The sequence below is a fragment of the Podarcis gaigeae genome (genome assembly GCF_964106915.1).
Source record: "Podarcis gaigeae genome assembly, chromosome: 9".
Taxonomy (NCBI): domain Eukaryota; kingdom Metazoa; phylum Chordata; class Lepidosauria; order Squamata; family Lacertidae; genus Podarcis; species Podarcis gaigeae.
Window position 1 is genome coordinate 5,046,243 of NC_139685.1, and position 27,632 is coordinate 5,073,874.

Below are 27,632 nucleotides of genomic sequence, written 5' to 3' on the forward strand. Positions count from 1 at the left end.
TTGGAGGAAGAAGCAGGCTGTCTCCTGTGAAGGAGAGCAATGTCTGGTTTCTGCTCAAATTCAAGGCTGTGGCTATGGGTGAAGCAAAAGTCTTTTCTGGCTGCCTTTCCTGGGGGAAGAGAGCTGCACATGGGCATCAGCTTGAGCAAAGTCCAGAGAACCAAAATCTCTGAGGGGTCACCGCTGCATGGACTCCAACACCACAGGTTCCTTCCTTGGCACCACCAGCAAACTCAGGAGAGTCACCAATCTCCACAAGGGAAAGGGCATCCCAATCACATAATGTCCCACTGGGACCAAGCTTGGTCTGATGCCCTAATAAAAGCGATGTGTTTGAGTTCTGATTACCACCCTAACCCAATAATGGGAAAAGACCAAACCTGAATCTTTGCTACGTAAACTGTAACTGTGACATTGAAACCATCTATGAATGTCATCCGTCTGCCTTCCAAACAGGAGTTCATCTCCACCCTTAAATCCATTTACATTGTAAAGCAGGCTTCCTTAACCTCGGCCCTCCAGATGTTTTTGGCCTACAACTCCCATGATCCCTAGCTAGCAGGACCAGTGGCCAGGGATGATGGGAACTGTAGTCTCAAAAACATGTGGAGGGCCGAGGTGGAGGAAGCCTGTTGTAAAGGGAAAAAATCAAAGTAAAATAGATTTCACAACACATTGGAATGTCAGTTCTTGAACCCAGTTGTTTCTCTCCTTAATTATCTATTATGTATTTTGTGTTTTTCTCAACTGAACTGCCCTGAGATCTATGGATGAGGTGCTAAATAAATAAATAAATAAGGATAGACTCTGATAGATTTGGCATGAACTCTATTCAAAAACTGGGGATCTAAATACCAGTCCAGATTTCCTGTTCACTGCTGGTTATTCTGGTTATTCTGGAGTATGACAAATAAGGGAAAGGCATGGAAACTTTGGGAAAATATTAATCAGCCCAAACGGGAACTAACCCAAATTCTTAATCCAAATTCAGGCTGCGGCATATTTAGTCCATCCTTGGGCCTCCTTTTTGTGTGTGCTTTCCCCGAAATGTTTCTGAAACCAATATTTACCTCAGTACACAAACACATTACTTATTAACATTGCTGAACGAGTGATTGCTTAAAAAGTCAAACATACTCTCTAACGCAGGGGGTTTCCATAAGCCCCAATGTTGATTAGACTTCCCACTCTGGATTTCCAGACACTGGAAGGCCCACTCCTCCAGGAAGATTACAGGGAGTTGCAAAAGAAGAAAAGAAAAGAGAAATAAAAAGGTGAAATATGAAAGTCTACATTTGCTCCATGGTTGTTACCCTCTCTTTGGCTTTAAGCAGTGCTCCCGAGCGAATGGTAAGTGTGCCTCTTCATTTTCTTCCCACAGCATTATCATAAACCTGCTTGTTTAGAAGTATACCCCACCAATATTTAAAGAACATAAAGGTAAAGGTAAAGGTAAAGGTACCCCTGCCCGTAGGGGCCAGTCTTGACAGACTCTGGGGTTGTGCGCCCATCTCACTTAAGAGGCCAGGGGCCAGCGCTGTCCGGAGACACTTCCGGGTCACGTGGCCAGCGTGACATCGCTGCCTTGGCGAGCCAGAGCCGCACACGGAAACGCCGTTTACCTTCCCACTGGTAAGCGGTCCCTATTTATCTACTTGCACCCGGAGGTGCTTTCGAACTGCTAGGTTGGCAGGCGCTGGGACCGAGCAGCGGGAGCGCACCCCGCCGCAGGGATTCAAACCGCCGACCTTTCGATCGGCAAGTCCTAGGCGCTGAGGCTTTAACCCACAGCACCACCTGCGTCCCTTTAGTTAATGTGCTGTAAATGTCCTGAAACCGAAACGTGTTTTGGCACTGGTGTACACTGCATTTAAAAAGTGCAACAAAGAGCCTTAAGCATGGCTGCCCTGAAACTGGACGCCAGAGCATAGACTCAAGGAGGACTTTCATAGAATTGTAGAGTTGGGAGGTACCTGAGGGTCATCTAGTCCAACCCCCTGCAGTGCAGGAATGTCAGCTAAAGCATCCTTTGCACACCTTCCAGTTTGTCACTATCCTCCTTAAATTGTGGTGCCCAGAACTGGACACAGTAATTCAGGTGGGGCCTGTCCAAGGCAGAAGAGAGCAGGACTATTTCTTCCCTTGATGCTATTTTTCATGCAACCTAGAGTAATATTAGCTTTTTTTGGCCACTGTATCCCCCTGCCGACTCATGTTAAGATTGTGGCCTACGAAGACCCTTATCACGTGTACTACTGGCAAGCAAGGTGCCCCTCATCTTATATTTGTTTGTGCCTAAGTGTATAACATTTGAAGTTCATTTTGTTAGTTTGGGCTCAGTTCCCCAATCTGTAAATGTCATCTTGAATCCTCGTTCTGTCTTCTGTGGCATTTGCCATCCCTTCTTGTTTGGTGTCATGTGCAAATTATAGGATCATCCCCTCAAATCCTTCATCCAAGTCTTTATATAGATATTGAACAGGGCTCCCAACTGCAAGGCATTCCCAAATATATTAATAGGCCTAGCACAAGGTTTATGTCTGTGAGAGAAAGGCAGAAACTAAAAGCTGCTATAGGTTGCTGCCTCGGTGCCTCAGGTGATTGAGTTGTTTTTAAAAGGCAATCCCTGGCTGCTCTTCTGCCAATAGGAACTTTGTATTGAGAAAATCCTCTATAAAAGCAAACTTGTTCTTCATTGTTTTATTTGTAGGAAGGAAGGAACAGTCCTGGTACTGAGCCAGGAGAATCCAGACATGAAGTTCATCACTCCAGAGGTACCAAAGATGCTTTAATGTGCCTCACAAACAAACTAAGCCTTCCTTCCTTCCTTCCTTCCTTCCTTCCTTCCTTCCTTCCTTCCTTCCTAGCTTGCATGTAAAATTGCTCACTGGACGGCTTCCAAGATGGATTCCAAGATGTGATTCCAAGGGGTTATTTCCATGATCCAGCTGAACTGATACGGCAAACTGGTTGCAACTGAGGCTGGATTCTCAGTGGCGTAGCGTGGGGGGTGCAGGGGGGCCCGGCCTCACCGGGCGCAACATCTGGGGGTTAGGGTTAGGGGGCGCAAATTACTTGCCTTGCCCCGGGTGCTGACAACCCACGCTACGCCACTGATCCTGCTTAGTTCTCACAATATGAGAAGGGGGTCAGCAACCTTGCCTTCCTCACCACAAGGCGGCACCCCAAGACCTCGCAGGGCTGGGAAGGTGACCCCCTCATTGCTTCTCCTCTGCAGCATCTCTGGCTGGGCTGAGAAGGCCTTCAATTCACTTGAAGTGCTTCATTCCTCAGTTCTGCTCCCAGCTCTGGTTCGCCCACATTATTCATGGCTGTGGAAATGGATAGTCTCTCTGCTTCTAGGAACCTCATGGCGGTGGGTGACATATGCCCAATATACTGCAGTCCCTCCAATATAATGAACTTCCTGCTGTCATTTACTCACTGGAAAAATATTAGGGTTCATCATTTATGCTCTTGGAGGTCGGAGGCAGCATACTTCTGAACACGCACTGCTGGGGACCAGACCCATGCAGAGGGGAGGGGGCACCCAGAGGGCAGGGGTGGGATGCCAGGGACCGGCTGTTTTTTTTGTTTGAGTTTATACTTTTTTCTAACAAGACTCCTACCCAGGGGCATAGGAAGGGGGGTGCGGGGGTGTGGTCCGCCCCGGATGTCATCCTTGGGGGGGGTTCAGCACTTGCCGCAGGGCCTGTCCTGCAGGGCACCTGAGCCACATGTCTCTCTTGGGAGTGACACAATGGCTCGGGGTCCTGCACTGCCCAAAACCGCAGCGTGGGGCTTGCGTCCGCCAGGCAGACTCCGTGGGCAGCTCACCGAGCCACCCCCCATGGCGGATCGCCACACCGTCCCCCAGACGGATCGCCATGCTGTCCCTGTGCAGCGCCCACATGCGCGGATTGCCGCAGTGCCCCTGTGGGCAGCTCGCCCTGCCCCTCTGGGTGCCAGAGCAGCTAGCTGTGCCCCTGCTCCTACCCTGGGCCTCAGACAAGCTGCACATGGGCCTGCTGGGAACTGCAGAAGGGGAGAAGGTTCTGTTTGCAGGTTTCCCACAGGCACCTGGTTGGTCATGGTGATGGACCAGATGGCCTGGAGGCAGGAACATCTTCATATGCACTCCAGCAATGTTTTTTTTAATTGAATGAATGAATGTACTCTTTTGCATTTTTTTTAAACTGCAGAAAAATGCTTTGATGAAACTCTGCATGAATATTTTGCAACTGGAGAAAGCTGGCCAAGAATCTACCAAGGGATAGTGCAGAAATGCACATGCGTTAACAACCTAATTAACTGCCAATATGCACAGCACACAGGTATTTCTATACTGTATGTTTTATTTTAGTATGTTTGCTAATCTGTTTATATGTAGTCCAGTGAAATGATAAAACAAATAAATGATTGAGACACAGATGTTGAATTGCATTAAATAATGCATAGAGTAGTGAAGAAGTCATACTCTCAGCCTTAAATCACTTACAGCAATTAAAAGGTATGAATCTTAAAATGTAATCTGTGAAGTGGCTGCATGATAGTAATTTCAAGTATTGTCTTAAATTTCCTGAAAGGATTTTATCTTCTTCACCTCCTTTTCAGTTTTCAGTTCCTTAATTTACCCTAACTGTACTGGACTTTTTGGATAATGTGCTGCTCACAGGTTGAATTTGACCGAAAGTTCTAAAAGTTATTCAACAATTTAAGTGGTTTTGTACCAGATCATGGGCACCACTTCTGAATAGTTGATGGTCCTGCCTTCAGAAATGAATTTCTCTAGGCACAATCATTTTTGTATCATTTTTTGCTCCCCCTGCCTCTGCCCTGCTCCATACACGGGAGTCCCATGGCGTTGACTCCATTGGCAGCCTCCCTATGTTTGAAGAGCTGCCCACTTGGGAAGGTGGCATCCACCCAATGGGCAGAGGGAGGTGCTGGGTGGGTGGGTGGGACCCTTTGTTTCTCTGCCCTTTCCTGGGTTTATATTTCCTCACTCGGCTCCCCACCCAAGCCACAGTCACTTTAAAAAGGCTGCAGGGGGGAGTGGTCCTTTCTCCCTCTTGGCAAAGTGGGGAAGGATCATTGGTGCTATGTAGAGTGGGAAGAAGGAGAGGCTTTAAAGCCCCTTTCTGAACTGCAGCACCAGCTTCCTTGTCTGCAAGAAGGGAGAGACAACCAGAAACGCTATGCACAGTGCTGCCTTCTCCTCTCGTGGCAAAAAGAAAAGAAAAAAGGAAAGGAAATTGCACGTCCTGCTGATTGCCTCTGTGAAGTGGCTGTTTCAGTTGCTTTAGGACAGACACTCTGCAATGTGTGTGTGTGTTGGGGGGGCAGTGGCGTCGCAAGGGGGTGGGGGGGCGGTGCACCCCGGGTGCCATGTCTGGAGGGGTGACAAGAAGGCACCCCGTGTGGTGCTCACCCCGCTGCCCCTGGGCGTGGCGGTGTGAGTAGCCCTTGTGCCGCCGCAGCCACATGTGGAGGATCCTCCGTTCGCAGCTGCAGCCGCAAGCAGAGGATCTTGCCACAGTCCGTACGGCGTTCAAGCGGCGCCAGCGGCAAATCGCTATGTACAACGCATGCACAGTGTCTCACACATGTGCTGTACATAGCAACACCGCACATGCGCTGTACATAGCAGTTTACCACTGGCGCCACCCGGGCGCCCTATGGATGGCGGTGGGAGCCCTCCGTCGCCACTCCAGCTGCAATCGGAAGATCGGTCCACTACCACTGCAGCCATGAGCAGAGGATCCCACCACTGTCCGTACGGTGCTCGGGCAGTGCCGGCGGCAAACCACTATGTACAACGCATGCACAGTGGCGCATGCATGCGCTGTACGTAGCGACGCCGCACGTGCGCCCTACGTAGCGATGTCATGCACGCGTCGTATGGAGCGACACCACACATGCGTCATACGCAGCGGCGCAACACGTGCACAGCCAACGGCTTGCCCTGCCCCGGGTGTTGGTTAGCCTTTGTTCGCCCCCTGGGAGGGGGAGAGGAGACTAGGTATTGCAGCTGAATTGTGTGTCTGAAATAGGAGTTGTGGGTTGCTGCTGCTGCTGCTGCCTATAAGCAGTGTGTGCATGTGTATGCATATGCGTACAGAGCTTTGTGTGTGCCCACATGGAGGGCACTGCTGCTTTCTGGCTGGTGGTGAGGAAAATAGGGTGAGGGGTGGGAAAGGCCTACGTGAATCACGCTGAGCTCCTTGGGAGGAAAAGCAAGCTTATAAACGTAAATATTAAATTAAAATGGGGTGAGCAGAGTAGGAGAGTGGGAAAAATATTTTGTTAAAGTCACCCTGTGTATACACACACACACACACACACACAGAGAGAGAGAGAGAGAGAGAGAGAGAGAGAGAGAGAGAAAGAGAGAGAGAGAGAGAGAGAGAATATGGTACCTTGGTTTATGGACTTAATCCGTTCTGGAAGTCCATTCTTAAATCAAAGCCATTCTTAAACCAAGGTGCACTTTCCCTAATGAGGCCTCCCGTCGCCGGTGCCCTTCCATCATTCAGCTTCTGTTTGTAGACCAAGGTAAAGTTTGCAAACCGGGACACTACTTCTGGTTTTGCTGAATTGGTATACCAAATAAACATAAACATAAACAGGGCTGTTCTTCAACTGAGGTATCACTGTATTGTTTTGATGTGTTCATGGTCAGTCATGGTGCAGCCACTGAAAGTCCCAGAGTTTCCTCCTCCCTCAGACTCTTATACCTGAGTCTTTTGGATTTTTAAAGTATTTTTCAGGAATGTTATTCTATTCCAGTTACAATTCAGCTGACATTATATATCTCAATCTCTATATGTATTCTATGAGACTCTGGGGATAATAAGGGGTTGGTCCAGTTTTAATTCACCTTTGGATTTTCCTACTAGTAATGTGCATCTCAGCATTTATCACAAAAACACTTTAGGCCGTTTCTGTGGGTATTGTGTGCATGTTAAGGCTTACCTTCCAGGCAGAGGTTCACACGTTAATGCTCTGTGTCCAGGCATCCTTTTTCTTGCTCTGGAGCTTTAAAACCAGCTCTTTAAACGTTAAATGTCAATTCAGGTTTTCCATGGATTGACATTTGCCCCAACTGAACTTTAAAGAGTGAAAAGCGAGAGGCTGCACAGACACAGAACTTTAAATTGCATCCACGCTCAGAAAGCGCAGAGGAAAGGTAAGTGTGGACAAACCTTCAACTGGAGCAAACATCAGTGTGCAGAAAACCTGAATTGACATTTGCTCCGATTCAGCTTTAAAGAACGCGTTTTTGTGGGGGAAACTGGGGTGGGGGGTAGGAAATGCTTGGACACGGAGCGTTCAAGTGCAGGCTTCTGGCTGGACAGAGCAGGGCAAAAGGTCAGTGTGGATAAGTCCTCTGCTTCACCTTGCAGGCTGCACCGTCAATCCATGCCCCCAAGACAGTACTTGCAAGAAGATAGTCTTCACTAACGAAACAGTCTGTGACTGCAAAACACCCTGGGCAGGAAAACATTGCAATGTTGGTGAGTTGTATTCAACTTTCACTCAGTTTGGATCTTTGACTTATTTCCTTCCACAGAATTTAGGCCTCATTCACCGAGGCTTATGCTATATCCAGGACCCTTCATAAATTTTGTTTTGGAATTTGATAAACAGCTCCCTGCTCCTTAATGCTTGATTCCCAGAGCTGAATGGACTAGATTTAAAATTATTAGAACTCTGGACTCTTGCTGCCCTTTCTTGTGGCACAGCTTGTATGTCAATATGGACATTTTCTTTACTCATGTTTATTTTTAGGCTGCATTACAGGAGTCCTTATCTGCACTGGCTTCTCAACATGGCTTACAATATAATATTTAAAACCTACCAAGCAGGGCCACTGATGCCAATCTTAAGAGATAGTCAAGTCCATATAGAAGTAATCAGCCCTTTAACTAACCTGACTCTAAACCATTTAGGGCTTTAGAAGCCAAAACCAGGACTTTGAATTGGGCCCAGGAGCATCCTGACAACCTGTGCAGCTGGTATAGAGTTTATGTCATATGCTTTGACTAACCTGGCAAGCACCTTGAGCAGCTGGATTCTGTACCAGTTAAAGTTCCCAAGTTCTGTTCAAAGGCAGCCCTATGTAGTCACTTATGTTTTTGGAGTTTAAAGGCTTTATTCATGCAGGAACAGATTTATCTTGAAAAGAACTACTTACAGAATCAGAGTTGAAAGAGAGAGAGATAGCAGATTTTTTGTCTCAAGCTGGGAGAGAAAAAACAAAACAGCTAAGCTTTTAGGGGCAGAGTTAACTTGGACAGATAGGCTACAAGGAAAGGCTGCCTAGATTACTAGATAAACAGTCTAGCGGACGGCAGGAGGTGGGGTGGGGTGGGGTGGGGTGGGGTGGGCAGCAGCCATGCCTTTCCCACTCCTCATAGGGTTGACTTCCAGAACTATCCCTTATGTCCAACCTAGTCAGATGGTCTAGAAACTGGATTAGGCTGGATTGAAATCACCCCTCTTTGCCACCAAGCCAACAACTTCATGCTTTTTCTATAGTATGGTGGACAAAATAGCAACTGATTAGGCTGGGCAAGTAGTCTAGCTAGATAACCAGATGTTTGCTTCTTACAATGACCATTTTACTTTTCATTACTGTGTTGGGCCATCACATTTAACCTGCTTTTTCAGCACCTTAGCTGACACAGTTGCTCTCCCTTTGGCTATCCTCTAAACCCCTGCTGTAAAGAGGGCCAAAAAGCAGAGGAGAACCCACTACCCCCATGACCCAAGCTGCCCTGAAGTCCTTGTATTTTCATTGTCAAATTCATTGTTCATCCACAAAAGATCATTTAACAATTTTTTAAAAACAATATTGTGCAGAAGATGTGAAACTTTGCAGATAAGAAACTGCAGCTATTATTATTTACCACTAGGTGGCAAAATCCAGCAGAATTTAATGCTTTAAAAGGGAGAAAGATTAAGAACAGCTGCAAGAACAGAGATACATTTTTTAGTCAAACATGGTGAAATAAAACTGCTCAATTCTCAGAGTTTGCTAAATACTCAACAAAGCAACAGAACTACACCATGCTTGCCATTCATAGTTCTTCAGACATATTGCAAAAAAAAAAAAGAGTGGGTCATAGGTTTCAGCTGGGGCTGATAACATCAGCATCACCTTTCCTTGGGCAGTCAGGTGTGCTTATAGTGAGAACAGGATCCATTCTATCCAAGCTGTGTGCTGTACAGCAACACACAATGCCACAAGTGGCCCTGCCCTGGGAAATGTAGCTTCACCAAGGACTGATGCAATGTGAAGGCAATGATGTTCTCTCCCAGTGGCCTACAGCCAGGTCCACCATCAACAGTGGTGGCCCAGAAAATAGAGCTGAAAGGAGAAGATGGCTGGAAAAACAGGGTGTGGTGAAGAGGGGCTGGGTGGGACTAGGGTCACATTGAGATGTGGAGGGGGGGAGGACAAATTTGGATCACCTCAATATTCCAAAATGTTTCCCAGTTTCTCTGGAAGCAGCTTGGGTCATTTCCAACACAAGCTATGTGTGTGTAAATAATAAGTGAATAGGTAAAAGGTAAATAGGCAGTGCTTTTTTTCTTTAAAAAAATGTTTAGGGGTACCTCTCATTTTCCTACTCATATTGAAATACTGCCACTCAATGAGTTGAAACTTAGATTCACAAAATGTTTAGGGGTATGCGTACCCCTGCATCCTCCCAGAAAAAAAGCACTGTAAATAGGTAAAGGACCCCTGGGCATAGTCAATGGCGACTATGGGGTGTGGCACTCATCTTGCTTTTCAGGCCGAGGAAGCCGGCATTTTTCCACAGACATGTGTCTGTGGAAAGGGTCATGTGGCCAGCATGACTAAACTGCTTCTGGTGCAACGTAACACCGTGACAGAAACCAGAGCGCACAGAAACACGGTTTACCTTCTCGCCACAGCGGTACCTATTTATCTACTTGCACTGGTGTGCTTTCAAACTGCTAGGTTGGCAGAAGCTGGGACTGAGCAACGGGAGCTCACCCCATTGTGGGGATTCAAATTGCCGACGTCCCGATCGGCAAGCCCAAGAGGCTCAGTGGTTTAGACCACAGCGCCACCCTCTCCCTCACAGAAATAAGTGGATAATGTTATGCTAGCAGATGTTTACTTAAGACTTCTGTATGTTTATCCAGGTCCTAGCCAACATTGCTATTCTGGTAATGGGACAGACTACAGGGGCATTGAGAAAAAGACAGTTTCTGGAGATAATTGTCTGCCGTGGAATTCAGATCTCCTTTACCAAGAGCTTCATGCTGACATAGTTGAAAACCCCGTGCAACTGGGACTGGGACCACATTCATACTGCCGGTAAGAAAATTAGCTGGTAGATAGAGGAAAATACAAGTAAAAATAGAGACATTTGTGGGTTACACCCTGGTTCTCACCCCAGTGACTCTCTGATCGCACACATATACGCACATGCACACATATTCTTCTCTACTTTGATAAATGTGCAGTATTATGTGTTAGCAAAGCCACTTGAATGATGCAGACAGATACCAGAGAGAAAATTGGGTTTAGAACTGAAGGTATATGAGGAAAACCCAAACTTGCATAAGAAGAAAAAATGGTGGGGTTAGTGACAAAAGGAATGTTCACCAAACATTAAGGGGCAAATGTTTTTTCTTCCCCGTTAGAAACCCAGATGAAGACAAGGAGCCATGGTGCTACACAGTCAAAGAAAACGCAGTATCTTGGGAATACTGCAATGTTACTTTATGTCGTAAGTAACATTTTGCATCCATGGGGCTTTTTGAAGTTAGCATAAGCAAGGGAAGAAGTGAAATTAGTAAATGTAAGGGAGGAACAAGTCTCTTTCCCCTTCCATATACAGGTCATGTGCCATTTCTTATGTTTGAGGTGAGAATGTTCTGGAGCAGATAGCAGCTGGTACAACAGCTCCATAGATAGTCCTGTCTGTCTCCCCCAGCCCAGCCCAGTATATGCCTCCCCTTCCTCTCCAGACCAGGTTCTGCCGCTGTGCTGTAAAGATGAATCCTTAAAGACTTCTGTGCCCACCGTGTCAGTTCTCATGCAAGGCTGACTTGGGGCATTCAGCCTGCCCAAGTTCTGCTCCTGGGGAAGGACCAAGAGACGAAGAGACGGATTTGTATGAGGTTGTGTGTGCATGGTGTGGTTCTGTGGCACTTATCTGGCTGATAAGTGCTTGAATTTGAGACCCTATTCACTAGTTTGAATAAAATGGCCCAATCCAACCCAAGTCCAGCAACAAAGGAACATATCACTACAGGGAAGGGAAGCACAATGCTAACATCAAAGGCTGAACTTGGAATGACATAAGCAGGGTGATTCTACCCCTCCTATGCAGTTTCGGACTCTGATGCTAGTGGGATGGCATCAGGTTGAGCAGCAAGCAGGAAACGCCCAGAATGAGAAGATGCATCCACTTCTGCTACGCCACTCTGAAGACGCCATAATCAGAAAAGAGCTCTTTGCCTTGTAATCATATTCCGTAGCTATTTAAAGTAAATAGTAAAGATTCAGTAGTAAAAATGGGTAAAAGATTAAATGTATCTGTTCTTCACTCAGGGAGCAGAAGAAGGCGGCCGCCACCCCCACCCCCACCCCCGGAAACTTTTGATGACTTTGCCGTGGTCCAGAATTTATGTGGGAGAAGACATAAGAAGCGAAACTTCTTAAGACCCAGAATTATAGGAGGATCTTCCTCCTTGCCAGGATCACATCCCTGGCTGGCCAGCATATACATTGGGAGAAATTTCTGTGCTGGAAGCCTTCTTCGTTCTTGTTGGGTGGTGACAGCTGCGCATTGTTTTGCTGATAGGTAGAGCCTATGCTTTGATTTCATCTGAAATTCACTGCACGTGCCTCAAACTGCTTTTAAATCAAACAAAATGTTTCATGTGAGACCCCTGAGCAAAGATGGAATGAAGTTTGAGCCAAGAATCCCTAATGCTCAGAACCTCTAGAAGCAGGTCCTTGGTCCTGTGAAGCAATAATACAAAGATAAGGATTCTTAGCACGTGCCCTAGCCTGCAGGTATCACAAAGACTGTAAAGGAATTGTGTTTTATATAATGGGACTCTCAGAACTTTTTATATTTTGAAGTTTGGAACAGCAAGCATAAATAAAAAGCAATTCCCAGAAGGTGCAGCTGATGTTACATTAAAGAAGCAATGCCAGGAATATAGCGAAACCCAACTCCCATCTATCAGAGCGGGGGGAACTGACACTGGCTGGCAGCTGGATCCTTATTTTCCCCACCCTCTGTGGCCAAGTTTGACAAGTATGGTGTGCATCACTTTGGAGTCCCAACAAACTGCTGATTGTCAGGACTTTAAAGCTCCTTTCACAGCTCTCTGCTGATCATCAGGGGACCAGCTGATTGTCGGTACTTGCAGAGATGTGTGTGCATTGCTTTGAAACTCTGATGCTTCAAAGTGCCACACGCAGCTCTCTGTAAGCTCCAATGATCTCCTGAACAATGGGGCTTCCAAAGAGCAATGTTGGGCACTATGCACAGGGCTTTACGGATACAACCCCACTTTTGACCCAGTCATGTCTTTATCTGCTGCATACCTGGCGTTACATATTCTACAGTGTAAATCTAGAATCATAGAATTGTAAAGTTGGAAGGGAGCCCAAAGGTCATGTAGTCCAACACCCTACAATGCAGGAACCTCCGCTAAAGCATTCATGGCAGATGGTCATCCAACCTCTGCTTAAAGGAGAGTCCACCACCGTCTGACGAAGTCTGTTCCACTGTCAAACAGCTCTTACCATCAGAAAGTTCTTTCTGATGTTTAACTGGCATCTCCTTTCTTTTTTTTTTTTTTAATAAAATTTTTATTAGGGGTTTTTACAGAATAAAGTACAAAGACAATAAACAACCTTACTTTTATCTCAACAGAGTTTCATAACTTCTTTGGACTTCCTCACATCTCCCGCTGCCATTTTCATCATCATAGATTTTTTCCATGCAATTTATCATCTAGTTTGCAAATTTTATAACCGCTTATTTAAATATAGTCCTCTGCAAATTTATTTCTCTTAATCTCACTTTACATCCCATTCCGATCCGATTTTGTGGTGGCCAATTATTTATGATCAAACATCCTACTTAACTTTCCACCAAATCACAATATTTTTGTAAATAAGTCTTAAATTTCCTCCAATCTTCTTCAACCCTCTCTTCTCTCAGGTCTCGAATTCTGCCAGTCATCTCAGCCAGTTGCATATAGTCCATCAGCTGCATCTGCCATTCTTCCAGCGTGGGTAGATCTTGAGTTTTCCACTTCTTAGCGATAAGTATCCTTGCTGCTGCTGTTGCGTACAAAAAGAATGTTCGATCCTTCTTTGGCACCATCTGGCCGACAATGCCCAAGAGGAAGGCCTCTGGTTTCTTAAGGAAGGTATACTTAAATACCTTTTTCAGCTCATTATATATCATTTCCCAGAAGACCTTCACCCTGGGACAAGTCCACCAGAGGTGAAAGAATGTTCCTTCATTTTCCTTGCATTTCCAACATTTATTGTCTGGCACATGGCATATTTTGGCAAGTTTAACTGGGGTCATGTACCACCTATATATCATTTTCATTACATTTTCCTTCAGAGCATTACATGCCGTGAAGTTCATCCCCGTGGTCCACAACCTTTCCCAATCCTCAAACATAATATTATGCCCAATATCCTGTGCCCACTTTATCATGGCCGACTTAACCATTTCATCTTGTGTATTCCATTTCAACAGCAAGTTATACATTCTTGAGAGTACTTTAATCTTAGGTTCTAACAATTCTGTTTCCAACTTCGATTTCTCCACCTGGAATCCTAACTTTTTATCCTTTTTAAAAATTTCTTGAATCTGAGCGTAGTGTAACCAGTCTCGCACTTTGTCTTTCATTTTTTCCAAACTCTGCAATTTCCAATTATTGCCCTCTTTCTCTATTATTTCCCAATATTTCGGCCATTTGGCCTCCATATTGGGTCTTTTTCGGGCCTTGGCCTCCAGAGGTGATAACCATCTTGGAGTTTTATTTTCCAATAGGTCTTTGTATTTTGTCCAGACATTAAACACTGCTTTCCTGACAATATGATTCTTAAAGGCCTTATTGATCTTAACTTTATCATACCATAAGTATGCATGCCAACCAAATGCATTGTTAAAACCTTCTAAATCTAACACATCAGTGTCCTCTAGAAGTAGCCAGTCTTTTAGCCAGCAGAAAGCTGCGGCTTCATAATACAACCTTAAGTCTGGCAGGGCAAAGCCCCCTCTTTCTTTCGCATCAGTTAATATCTTAAACTTAATTCTGGGCTTTTTGCCCTGCCAGACAAATTTAGAAATATCTCTCTGCCACTTCCTGAAACACTCCGTCTTGTCCACAATTTGCAATGTTTGAAACAAAAACAACATCTTAGGCAATACATTCATCTTAATAGCAGCAATTCGGCCTAGCAAAGAAAGCTTCAATTTTGACCAACTGTCCAAGTCTCTCTTAATTTCAGACCAACATTTTTCATAATTGTCCTTAAATAGACTCAGATTTTTTGCTGTTATGTTTACCCCTAGGTACTTTACTTTTTTAACCACAGTTAGTTCTGTTTCTCTCTGAAACCGTTCTGACTCTGCATCTGTCAAGTTTTTTCCCAACACCTTAGTTTTCTGTTTATTTAGTTTGAAGCCCGCTACCCGACCAAAGTCCTGAATCAATTGTAACACTCTTTTTGTGCTAGATTCTGGCTCTTGCAATGTCAAAACAAGGTCATCTGCAAAAGCTTTAAGTTTATATTGTTTCGCTCCGATCTGAATCCCTTGCACCAACCGGTCCCCTCTAATCAAGTTCAAGAGCACCTCCAGGACAGAAATAAACAGCAAGGGGGAAATCGGGCAGCCTTGTCGTGTCCCTTTTTCAATCTTAAACTCTTCTGTAACCACATTGTTAACTATCAGTTTTGCCTTTTGTTCTGAGTAAATCGCATCAATCCCATTTTCAAAACCCCGCCCCACTCCCATTTCTTTTAAATTCCCCTTCATAAATTTCCAAGAGATGTTATCGAAGGCCTTCTCCGCGTCTATAAAAATTAAAACTGCTTTAGTGTTAATATTTGTTTGCAAAAGTTCCAAAATGTCAATAATGTTCCTTGTATTAGCAAACAAGTGTCTTCCTGGGAGAAAGCCTGCCTGGTCTTTATGAATTATCTCATTTAAAACTCTTTTGAGTCTTCCTGCCAAAACGTCAGCAAATATTTTATAATCCACATTTAAAAGGGAAATGGGACGGTAGTTCTTAAGTTGTGTCTTTTCAGTTTCTGATTTTGGTATCAATGTGATGAAAGCTTCCTTCCACGATTCAGGCGCCTTCTTTCCCTCCATAATTTCATTGCTGACCTCCATCAGTGGTTGAATCAAATAGTCACTTAATGTCTTATAGTACTTGGAGGTCAAGCCATCTGGCCCTGGAGACTTGCCCAGCTTCATATTCTGAATGGCATGCTCTATCTCTAATCGTGTTATTTTACTATTCAGGAGTGATCTATTTTCTTGTGATAGTTTTTTAAGTCCATTTTTCTCCAAAAATTTTGCAATCTCTTCCTCATTTTGTGGCCCTTGAGTGTATAATTTCTTAAAATATTTCTGGAAACATTTTCTAATTTCCACCGGGTTCTGAATATATCTTCCTTCTATTTCCAAATTTGTTACTATGTTCAACTTTTGTCTCTTCTTCAACTGCCAAGCCAGCAGTTTCCCACATTTATTAGCCGATTCAAATGTTTTTTGTTTCATTAATTTAATCTTCCATTCTATTTCCTGATTTATCAGTTTGGAATATTGTGCCTGATGAAGTTTAATTTCTCTCAAGATCGGCTGTGACTTCGGGTTTACTCTTAGTTTCTTCTCTAACTCTTTAATTTTCCCCAAAATCTTATCCTTTTTCTCATTTTGTAGTCTTTTCTTTATGGCGTTCTGTTGTATCAAGAACCCTCTCATCACAGCTTTGCTTGCGTCCCAGATTGTTCTTTTTTCCACTGCAGTGTTCAAATTTATCTCAAAGTAGTCCTTTATTGTTTTTTTGGCCTTCTTAATAATTTCCTGATCTCTAAACAAGTTGTCATTCATCTTCCATCTAAAGGAGCCGGTTGGTAATAGTGTCATGTCCATTTTCAACGCGTTATGATCGGAGCAGGTCTTTGGGCAGATTTCCACTTTCCTAACCTTAGGAGCCAGACCTCTAGAAACCCATATTTGGTCAATTCTTGTCCAAGTCAGTTGGGCTTCAGAGAAAAATGTTCCTTCTTTCCCCAAGGGGTTCTTTGTCCTCCATATATCAATCCAGTCCATGTTGTCTGTCATTTCGAAAAAGGTCTTTGGTAGTCTGCCATCTTTAGTAACCTTTTGGCTTTGTGACCTATCCATGTTCGTTGAAACGATCCCATTCATATCTCCCATCATGATGATGTTATCATAGTCCAGATAATCCAGCATAATCTCATGCAACTTCTTGTAGAATTCTGATTTCCCTTCATTTGGAGCGTAGATTCCTAATATCAAAATTTTCTCTCCTTGGTGCTGTATTTCAATTGCCAAAATTCTTCCATGTTCATCTTTAAATAGAAATTTTGGTGAGAGGCTCTCCTTTGCATATATCACCACTCCTCTCTTCTTAACTGAATCCGAAGATATAAATTCTTGGCCTAACCTTTTATTTACCAATATTTTTCTGTGGAGCCTAGTCACATGTGTTTCTTGTAGACAAGTAATGTCTAGTTGCTCCTTTTTTAATATGTGAAAAATTTTCTTCCTTTTTTCCGGGCTGTTACAGCCATTTATGTTCCAGCTTAAAAGTTGCAGAGACATCCTGGATAGATCTGTTTAGTTTCCTTGGGATGGTGTTTTGTTCTGTGAGTCTTCAGGGTTCTGTGGTACAGGTACCTGTGGTGGTTCAGGCCCTGAGGGTAGTTCAAGTCCTTTATGAAGGTCCTCTCCGTATGCAGTCAAAAACTTATCCCTATCTTCCAAGGTTCTAATTTTAATCTTCTTCCCTCTAAAGGTAAAGGATAATCCTTGGGGAAAGTCCCACCTAAAGATGATTGAGTTGCTTCTCAGCAGTTTTACTAAGTCCAAATATTCAGATCTGAGGTCCAACAGCTGTTTAGGAATGTCCTTAAAAATCTCAATTCTTTTGTCCGAAATGTTCAGGGATCTTCCGTAGTGCAGGCCCAAAATCTTGTCCCTTTCCTCCTTTGATCTCAACGTAATCAAACAGTCTCTGGGCTTCTCTCTCTTTATGAGTCTTCCAAGTCTGAAGGCTGACACAATTTTAAAGTCTTCCTCCTCTAGACCCCAGAACTTGGAGAATTCTTTGGTCAAAAACTCAGCTAAATTGCCTTCTTCCACTTCTGGTATCGATCTTATCCTTAAGTTAGTCTCCCTGTTCCGAAGTTCCAACATAGAGAGGTAGGTCTGGTGTTCCCCAACCTGCTTGCTGAGCGGCCTTACTTCTTTTTCCAACTCTCCCACTCTTTGGCTGGTCTCTTCGGCCAGTTTCTGATTTTCACCTGCAGCCTCCTTCAGTTGTCCGATTGCTTGTGCATTCTGTGCAACTTGCCCAGATAATTTGTTTAAGGTTTCTGTATTAAGGTCAATTTTCGCAGTTTGTTGGTCAACTTTCCTGTCCAAAGACTCCAATTTCTCAAGAATTCTCTCTAATACAGAACCAGATCCTCCTGAGGCCATCTCTTCTAGTTGTAATTCCTCAGTTTCTCCCTCCCCTGCCTGTGACAGGGAGGTAGCTTTTTCCTCCGAGGGCAGAGTAGGCACAGATGATCTGCGTGTTTGTGAGGCTGCAGTTAAGGTTGTCAGAGTTGTTTGTCTAGTTCTTAATCCCTTTCTTTTTGCGCCACTCATTCCAAAGTTATCTAGCAGTCAAGGTCAAGCTGAGTTGTTCCCATGAGAAAGCTACGGCCCAGGTGGTAGCAGTCAAACAGAGGGCCGGGAAATAGAAAGTAAAACAATGTTTTTGTTATAAATCCTCAATCCTCTAGGGGGAGCATAAGATGTCCTAAGAAGAAGAGTCCATTCCAATCATACAAAATCTGAACCAATACTTAGGGATCTTCACAAAAGTAGTTTTAGCAGAGTTGGTTTTAAGTTTGCCACAATATTTCAAGTTGTGCTTACTGGAGTTCCATAATGCAAGAACGTAACCATTCTGAACTCCCTCAGACTGTCTCAAAGTTTAAATACAATGTATCCAAATTTGCAGTCTGACAGTTCTACTGCTCAGGCAGTTCTGACACCTGGGCTTCTTAAATAAAGTTGTAATCCACAAAGAAGAGGATATATAAGTCCTGATAAAAGTCCAAAAATCAGTTGCTTACAGTCTTTAAGGGAATTGAAAGTAATTTCTGCGGGTGCTCAATCTGAGCTGTCAAAAGTTCTCTCTATGCCTCCACTCCTCCTGCTCTTTGCTTTAAAAGTCAATGGCTGCGGAAGACGGACTTCCTTTTCCTCGTCTCTCCGCTTTCAGCTTATTTTCAGTATTTTTAGTCCCAAAATTTAGTAAAGTCCTCAGTTACTCACGGGTTGTTGCGTTTTAGAATCTTGTGTTGCAGGAAGAAAGGTCGGCGCTCACCGGCAACAGCAGCGCGGCTTCGCTCCGCTGAATGCGCATAGACCCACAGCGCCGCTGCCCCCTCTGCGATCCGGAGCCCCTTACGGGGTTCCCTCAACGTTTCGGGGGTTGCTCCTGGCGCCCGCCGGGTCCCGAGACCGCAGGCTTCCGCTGCCTGCGGTTTTCCAAAATGGGTCTCCGCTTCGCCGTAGCGGACGACCCTTTTCCAGCGGAGCTTCCCTCTCCCGGTTAGGAAAGGGCAGCCATTACCGTTCGCGCCGCCTCCGGAAGTCTAACTGGCATCTCCTTTCTTGTAAGTGAAGCCATTGGCTTGGATCTTACCATTTGGAGCAGAAGAAAACAAGCTTGCTCTATCTTTCATGTGACAGCCCTTGAGACATTTGAAGATGGCTCAGATATCTCCTCTTAGTCTCCTCTTTCCCAGACTAAACGTACCCAACTCAACCACTCCTCATAAGCCTTGGTTTCCAGACCCTTTTTCTTCATGGTCACCCTACTCTGCATACAATCCTGCTTGTCAATATCCTTCTTAAATTGTGGTGCCCAGAACTGGACACAGTACTCCAGGTGTGGTCTGACCAAGGCAGAATAGAGCTGGACTATTACTTCCCTGGATTCTATACTTCTGTTGATGCAGCCTAGTATAGAATTAGCTTTTTTGCTGCTGCATCACATTGTTGACTCATGTTAAGCTTGCAGCATGCTAAGATCCCTAGACACTTTTCACATGTACTACTGGCAAGCCAGGTGTCTCCCATCTTATATTTGTGCAGCTGGTTTTTCATGCCTTGTTCTCCAATCTGTCAAGGCCATATTGAATCCCCATTGTGTCTTCTGCAGCATTAGCTATCTCTCCCAGTTTGGTATCATAGAATTGTACGGTTGGAAAGGACCCTGAGGATCATCAGCAAATTGGATGAGCATCACCTCAATTCCTTCACCCAAGTCTTTACGAAGACATTGAACAACAATGGGCCCAGGACAAAACCTTGTAGCACCCCACTTGTCACTTTTCCCCAATATGTTGAGGAAACATTTGTAAACACTCTTTGGGTTTGGCAAGTCAACCAGCTACAAATCCACCTAACAATTGCCTCATCCAGCCCACATTTCACAAGCTTCTCCACCAGAATATCATGGGGGACTTGAAATCAAGAAATGCTATGTCTACACCATTGCCCTGATCCACCAATCCTGTAACTCTATCAAAAAAAGAAATGAGATTGTTTCTTAGTAATCACAGCATCCTTTTCCAAGTGCCCACAGACTGACCATTTAATTATCTGTTCTAGGACCTTTTCTGGAATCAGTGTCAAGCTGACTGGTTGGTATTTATTTACCTGGGTCCTCTTTTTTCCTCTTTTTGAAGTTGGGGACAACTTTTGCCTGCTTCCACTCTGCAGGAACCCAATCTGTTCTCCAATATTTCTTAAAGATTATAGACAGAAATTCTTAGATTACATCTGCAAGCTCCTTTAGTACCCCTGAGTTTAGTGCGCCATGCCCTGAAGAGTTCTACATTTCAAGTAGCTAGGTGTTCTTTTCCTATCTGGGGCTGCAGCTCCCTCCTTGCAACGTGTATTCTGTTGAGTACTGCTTTCTTTTGGGTTAAGAAAGAGGCAAAGGAGGTGTTGAGCAGTTCCACATTCTCTTTGTCCTCCTATAGCATGTCTCTGTCTTCTCCATGCAGAAGAAGTACTACTTGCTTGCTCTTCCTATTGATTCAGACATAGCCAAAGAAACCTTTCTTGCAACTGTTGGCTTTCACGGTGAGGTGCAACCCATCTCTTGCCAGAAGCCCCTCAAGGAAGCGGAGACCATGGTCCAAGAAGCCAAATCCTTATTGACAACACCAACTGCACAGTCAGTGGTTTACTTCTAGGATTTTCTTCTCTCTTCCTGGGTCACATCCTTCAACGGGAAGCACCTGAAAAAGGCACCTGTGCCCCTCAGCTTCCTGCCCAGAGTCTTACGGTCCCTTGCTATAAGTTAAAGACTGTGGCTGGCAATCTCATTTGCATCCACATGAATCAGAAGGAATCAGTGCGGCACATCCTCACTAGTTCAGCAGCCCAATGGCAGAACTAAATCTACAGGATGGAAGCAAAGGTTATGTCAAACCAAGGTTACTTCCAGGTAACCCATTTACTGAGCATCCCTCCCAGTTTGTTTATGGGGAGGTGATACAATACTGTGTTAAGCAGTGTTTTCTGAATCCCCCCCTTCATTTTCCTTACAGCAAAATGTTTTTTGGAAGCAAGTTTCTTGTGTTACCAAATGTTACTCTTCATTTGGCGAGCGTGGCTGTCATGCCCATTTCTGCTATTCCTTCTGCTGCTGCTGGGCTACTGCCTAAGTTTCAGTTGGCTTATAGCATCACGACAGCAACTCACAACGTTACAGTGGCACCCTGACACCCCAATCAAAATGTTATTTGCTGGATCAGCAAATTTAAATATTATAATACTATAATATTCTGTTCCTTACCTATAAGAAGGAAGGAAGTGTATTTGTTAAGGTCATAACAAAATCATTCAAATATACAGATAAATAAGAATAACATATTTAAAATGCATCATGTAGCTTAATACCATCATTCTCTTCATCATTTTCTTTCCTCTTTTCTTCAGTCCGCTGATGTCAACAATTCGAATTGTTTTGGGACAACATTTTTTTAATATGACAACAGATGTTACTCAAGAATTTGATGTGGAGAAGTACTTCATGCACCCTGACTTCACAGTATACAACCCGACTGAAAATGATATAGGTGAGCCTTTTTCCTCTTTCTGGTTTAGTTTTAAGGGTGTGGATTGAGGTGTAGCCAAGTGGGCAGTGATATTGCCATATCTTCCACCCATCAGACACCGGAAGTGTAGCTCTGGCTCCCTGTGCCTGGCCAGACTGAACTGCAGACGTCGTCCTCAATAGGGCAATCCACTCTAAAGTTTGGGCAGATCAGAATAGATCTGCTCTCCTTGCTGCAGAAAGCTTTTGATAAAAACCAGAACTTTACGATTCCACCCATTCCTAGTGGCAAAGTGCTTTTTTGAACAAAGGTGAGAGGCCAAAAAAAAGTAGTACCTGAAATCTCAGCTTTTCACTCGCAGGGCTGGGTCATCCGCGTGTGGTCATTGCTTGATGATTTCAAAATCAAGTGAACCAGTCCACAGTCACTTTCTGTGATCTTTTTAAATAAGTTATTTTCTCTTGCAGTTTTAGTTAAGTTGAAGAAGGTGAATCAACGCTGTGCAGTGAAGTCCCAGTTTGTTCGACCAATCTGCCTGCCGGAAAAGGGAATGTCCTTTCCAGATAACCAGAAATGCCAAATTGCAGGATGGGGACACTTACACGAAAGTAAGTTAGAATATTGCTTTTATGTGTGCTACCGATACTGACCAGAGACATAACCAGATGTTCTAACTAGGCAAGACTTAGAACTATGATCACTTTAGTCTTCATGCAGATGATTTGTCATTTGAAAAAAGCCAATGCAATTCTGGGCTGCATCAATAGGAGTATAGCATCTAGATCAAGGGAAGTAATAGTGCCACTGTATTCTGCTCTGGTCAGACCTCGCCTGGAGTACTGTGTCCAGTTCTGGGCACCACAGTTCAAGAAGGACACTGACAAACTGGAACGTGTCCAGAGGAGGGCAACCAAAATGGTCAAAGGCCTGGAAACGATGCCTTATGAGGAACGGCTAAGGGAGCTGGGCATGTTTAGCCTGGAGAAGAGGAGGTTAAGGGTTGATATGATAGCCATGTTCAAATATATAAAAGGATGTCACATAGAGGAGGGAGAAAGGTTGTTTTCTGCTACTCCAGAGAAGCGGACACGGAGCAATGGATCCAAACTACAAGAAAGAAGATTCCACCTAAACATTAGGAAGAACTTCCTGACAGTAAGAGCTGTTCGACAGTGGAATTTGCTGCCAAGGAGTGTGGTGGAGTCTCCTTCTTTGGAGGTCTTGAAGCAGAGGCTTGACAACCATATGTCAGGAGTGCTCTGATGGTGTTTCCTGCTTGGCAGGGGTTGGACTCGATGGCCCTTGTGGTCTCTTCCAACTCTATGATTCTATGATTTATCACAAAAACACTTTAGGCCGTTTCTGTGGGTATTGTGTGCATGTTAAGGCTTACCTTCCAGGCAGAGGTTCACACATTAATGCTCTGTGTCCAAGGACCCTTTTTCTTGCTCTGGAGCTTTAAAACCCGCTCTTTAAAGGTTAAATGTCAATTCAGGTTTTCGATGGATTGACATTTGCCCCAACTGAACTTTGAAGAGTGAAAAGAGAGAGGCTGCACCAAGGAGTGTGGTGGAGTCTCCTTCTTTGGAGGTCTTTAAGCAGAGGCTTGACAACCATATGTCAGGAGTGCTGTGATGGTGTTTCCTGCTTAGCAGGGGGTTGGACTCGATGGCCCTTGTGGTCTCTTCCAACTCTATGATTCTATGATTTATCACAAAAACACTTTAGGCCGTTTCTGTGGGTATTGTGTGCATGTTAAGAACACATATTATTTATTTTATTGACAGCATGATTTAGCTGTTTTGCTGAAATGTCCTTTGACTTTTGCTGCAGAATTCTAGCACAGTGCAGCATAAAGCATGACACCTGCTTTTTAGACATTGCATCCAGTTTTAAAATGTAGTTTCTCTTTTGTAATAGCCACTAAATCCTCAGAGGCTGAAATGCGCAGGGACTTTTCTTTCCTACACCTGGTCCTGCACAGCGGCACTTTGCCTTTCTGCCTACTACATGATCCAGTGGATATGGAGAGAAATGGGAATTGGAGCCTTCAGAATAACTATAGGAAAGAAATAAGTGCTGGAGAGGAAAATTAGGGGCCAGAAAGAAATGGTTATGTGATCAAAAGGCAATGCCAGTCAACCATGACTGTGAATGGGATTATACAGGAATAATAATAATAATAATAATAATAATAATAATAATAATAATTATTATTATTATTATTTATATGCCACCCTTCTGACTGTCACTTCAGGAGTACAGTACAGTGGTACCTCAGGTTACAGATGCTTCGGGTTACAGATGCTTTAGGTTACAGACTCCGCTAAGCCAGAAATAGTACCTCGGGTTAAGAACTCTGCTTCAGGATGAGAACAGAAATCTCTCAGTGGTGGCACGGTGGCAGCGGGAGGCCCCATTAGTGGTGTCTCAGGTTAAGAATAGTTTCAGGTTAAGAACGGACCTCCAGAACGAATTAAGTTCTTAACCCGAGGTACCACTGTAGTAGGCTAGGAAGGGTATTCTACAATAGTATGGCTTGGAGTCAGTGTTTCTTTCTGATTCTCTGAGTTGGCTCAGTGAAAGGCTCAGAAGTAAATGGAATATTTGTCAAGTTAAATGCTTAAGCACACTGCTGAAGCCCCGTCTTGCATAAGGCTTGGCATGCCGGCCCCACCTGTGAAGAGCAAGAGTTAGAACTTGGCCACGGCTGTTTCCAGGGGAAGCCTATTTGGCAGGTTTTTTGGGCAGTGAGTGACTATGAGCAGGCCAGCCCTGGTGGGAGGGCAATGGTAGGGACAGCCCCCCCCCCCAAGGATTTCTCCTTTGGGGTGTGATGAGGGTGAGGGCACTCCCCCGGGCGATTGCTTGTCGGTGGGCTTGCTCCTAGGTGCGAAACTGAAACAGCTGGTCTAGGATGGGCAGTGGGGATGCAAGTGTATTCCAAGTATTCCAAGTGAGAATAGTATTCATTTGTCTGCTTGGTTGGTTGGTTTGCACTGATATCCCGCCTTTTTCTCCAAGTTCCTGAAGGTGGTACACATGATTCTCCCTCTCCTCATGCAATCCCCACAGTGACCCTGGCAGGTAGATGAGGCTGAGAGACACTGGACTGGCCCAAGGTCACCCAGTGAGTTTCACGACGGAGTAGGAATTTGAACCCTGGTCTCCCTGGTCTTAGTCTGACACTCTAACCACTACACCACCCTGGGGAAAATGTGTCTGAGAATGAATCCAGCTCGCAAATATATAACTAGTGTGATTGCATTTTATTTTTCTATTTTATATTATTTTAATTTACTGCACTGATTGTACTTTTATTGTTGTTATTTTTGCATAAATATTCCGTTCACAACATTGGGGGCATCTGAGCCAAAAAGTAGCATATAAACCATAACATAAATATGTAAACTATTACGGGTTGTAGCCAACTAAATTTTACTCAGAGGAGACCCTTTTAAATGGATCTGTTAGTCATATTCATTCATTTCGATTGGTCTCCTCTGAGTAGTACTACTGTTGAATCCAACCCTTGGGAGAGTGCTTGGCAAAGCACTTTAAACACTTCAAGTTAATCTACTCTGCTCTAGTTAGAATTAATTGTTTTCTATACAATTTATTTCTACAGATTCATCCAGCTATTCTAAAGTATTGCAAGAAACATCAGTTCCGATCATCCCTGATTACAAATGTCAGAACTATGATGTTTATGGAGCTGACATTAGTGAAAATATGTTCTGTGCTGGTTACCTTGATGGTAAATCAGATGCCTGCCAGGTAACATTATTGAGTTTCTGCCTGAATTAAATTTGTACAAGAGAGTGAATGTGAGCGTCCAAGGAATCCCTCTTGGCATTTCTGTTTTGCTCACACTTTGTTTTTGGTTTTTTTGGGGGGGCTGTGTAGCACATCTTTCCTCCCCCTTCCTTAGGGAATGCAAAAAAAATGTACTGGGTTTGGTGTAAGTTCTCTCCTTAAAGGGGTGGTGGAGTGGCCTAGAGGAGCGACCACCTCCGCTTAATGGGAGATAAATCCCTTTTGAAATGTAGACTATGGAGATGAGATCTCCATTTCAAAAATCTGAACTCACCACTCCTGTGTGTGTGGGGTGTGTGGGGTGTGTGTGTGTGTGTGTGTGTGTGTAAATCAAAGTGGAAACATTGGGGTTTTGGTAGAGGACCAAGGACAGCTAAAATGTTTAGATATAGGCTTGACTCCTCTGGATATTGGAGAATTCCACATTTTAAGTGCTATTATGAGTCCTGTGAACTCCACCATTTACTTTTTTTAAATGCATGGGCAGGGGCCATCAATGGGTGCAAGTCGTAAAAACGTCCAATTTCCAAAGGATATTCCTTTTGTGAAGAAGGAACTGAAGTGAAATATGTCAGTTCTACATGTAGGGCCGCACCTCAGCTTTGGCGCTGAAGAGCTGAAGGGGTTCTTTGATGGCTGGGGCCTTCCCTTCATTGCCTCCTGGAGTTTTCAATTAGAGCTGAACAATTTATTGTCCTGCAGTTTTCTCAGGCTGACCCTTGTCACATGCCTCACAACTGAAAGCATTGAGGGTCCACTCCAGATCTTGCATAGAAGTTGGGGGTTTTGTAGTATAAAAAAGGGAGGGTTTCTTCTTGAAAACTTGAATTTTTTTCTTGAAAATTCTTGACTACCAGCTGAAGGATGCCAATGTTGTGTGGCAAGATGCCAACTGCCCCTGCCTCCAGCAACTATTCCACTATAAATGGTGAGCAACAAAAGGCCCAAATATCCAAATATTCAAGGAAATACTCCAACCATATGAGCATTAATTATTTGGCCCAAACTATCTGGCAATTGTTCTGAAAGGCCTATCAGTGTCCTGCAATGTTGGCAATTTATGACACTGGTAAGGAATATGAGCATGCTTCGTCCCCATATTCTTATTTACATTTTTCCAATTTATTACACAGCTTGTGTTCCAGGTAGAATCTAGACACATATAAAAACCGCTTTGAAACTGCTTTAAAAAAAAAAGAGCATGTTTAAAAATACATTGAATTTTCCATAAGGCTCACCATTGCCATCTAGGGTCACATTGTATCTTGCGCTTAAAACACACTTAAAACGTTTTATTTGCAGCCATATAGCTAGTCTCCTTTTGCAATGTTATTGAGCTTACAACAAGCAAAATTATTTCGTAAGACACAGAGATTGTCATTTGCAAAACCTATGATAAATAAAACGAGCCAATCTTTCCAAATAATGGAAACGATAGCGAAATACTTTTGTCCTTAAATTTATCTTTGAAACAGGGAGATTCTGGCGGCCCCCTGGCCTGTGAAAAGGATGGCGTATCTTACCTGTATGGCATTATCAGCTGGGGTGATGGATGTGGCAAAACTAGGAAGCCTGGTGTTTATACAAGAGTGACCAAATATGTGGACTGGATAAATGAGAAGATAAACCGGCTCCAAAAGAGCAGCTGTAGTTCCTTACCCAGATGAAGCATTTCACATTTTGCTGAAATCATGGATTGCCACCGTCATTGTTTATAATGCTAACTGTTGTCATTAAAAGGCACCGTGTTCCACCTGTTTCTGCCAAGTCTTTCTGTCTACTGTACTTCACAATAACGGACTTGTTTCAGGGCTGGATGAAAGGATGATGAAGCCCTAAGCTGTCAGTTTAAAAGGTCCCAAAGCATTACCCCACAAAAAATGTGCATTATTCTAAAAAAGAAAAAGGACAATAGAAATATAAATTATAAACTTTTATATGAATGTATATACAGGATATACACACATATTTTCACATAGGTGAGAATTCAACTAAAAACTAACAATCTAATTGAAACGTACACCTTGCAGCCAATTGTGCAAAACCTGAAATTTGGGGATTTGCTTGTTTGTTTTGTAATCAAAGTGTGGGAGTGGTCAGGATCAGACACTGCACCATAGGGGTGGTACATAGTCATTATGGTCACCAGTAACTATGCCAGGGGCCCCCAAGGCCATATTTGATGAAGTGAACAAAGTTGTTGAGCTTTTTTTAGTTTTTTAGGATTGAAGTTACTGAGTTTTTTCTACAATTTTACCCCAGGACATATACTGCCATGGGGGCTGAATTAAAATGACCGGCGGGCCAGATTAGACCCCCAAATGGACTTTGGACATGCCTGAACTATGCTGTGGTTAACACTAGAGCTGAACTGACATGGCCCTCTCCATTTTACTGCCCTATT

At 43.9% G+C, this 27,632-nt stretch overlaps 1 protein-coding gene across 1 annotated transcript; it reads left to right on the top strand.

The window, feature by feature from the left end:
• The first annotated feature begins 1,121 nt into the window (after window positions 1-1,121).
• HGFAC (HGF activator) lies at window positions 1,122-26,985 on the top strand. The gene is made up of 11 exons (XM_083757228.1): window positions 1,122-1,350; window positions 2,711-2,774; window positions 4,203-4,334; window positions 7,407-7,517; window positions 10,180-10,354; window positions 10,684-10,769; window positions 11,597-11,849; window positions 21,294-21,433; window positions 21,880-22,020; window positions 25,041-25,189; window positions 26,704-26,985. The coding sequence occupies exons 1-11, from the start codon at window positions 1,282-1,284 to the stop codon at window positions 26,893-26,895; spliced, it is 1,512 nt and encodes a 503-aa protein (XP_083613354.1). The 5' UTR covers window positions 1,122-1,281; the 3' UTR covers window positions 26,896-26,985.
• The last annotated feature ends 647 nt before the right edge of the window (window positions 26,986-27,632 follow it).

Excerpts from the sequence above, each read along its gene's own strand:
- HGFAC (XM_083757228.1), top strand. The coding sequence starts at position 1,282 with ATGAAAGTCTACATTTGCTCCATGGTTGTTACCCTCTCTTTGGCTTTA. Across the intron at positions 2,775-4,202 it reads TGAAGTTCATCACTCCAGAG|AAAAATGCTTTGATGAAACT; the intron begins GTACCAAAGATG and ends TTTAAACTGCAG. Across the intron at positions 22,021-25,040 it reads ATGGGGACACTTACACGAAA|ATTCATCCAGCTATTCTAAA; the intron begins GTAAGTTAGAAT and ends TTATTTCTACAG.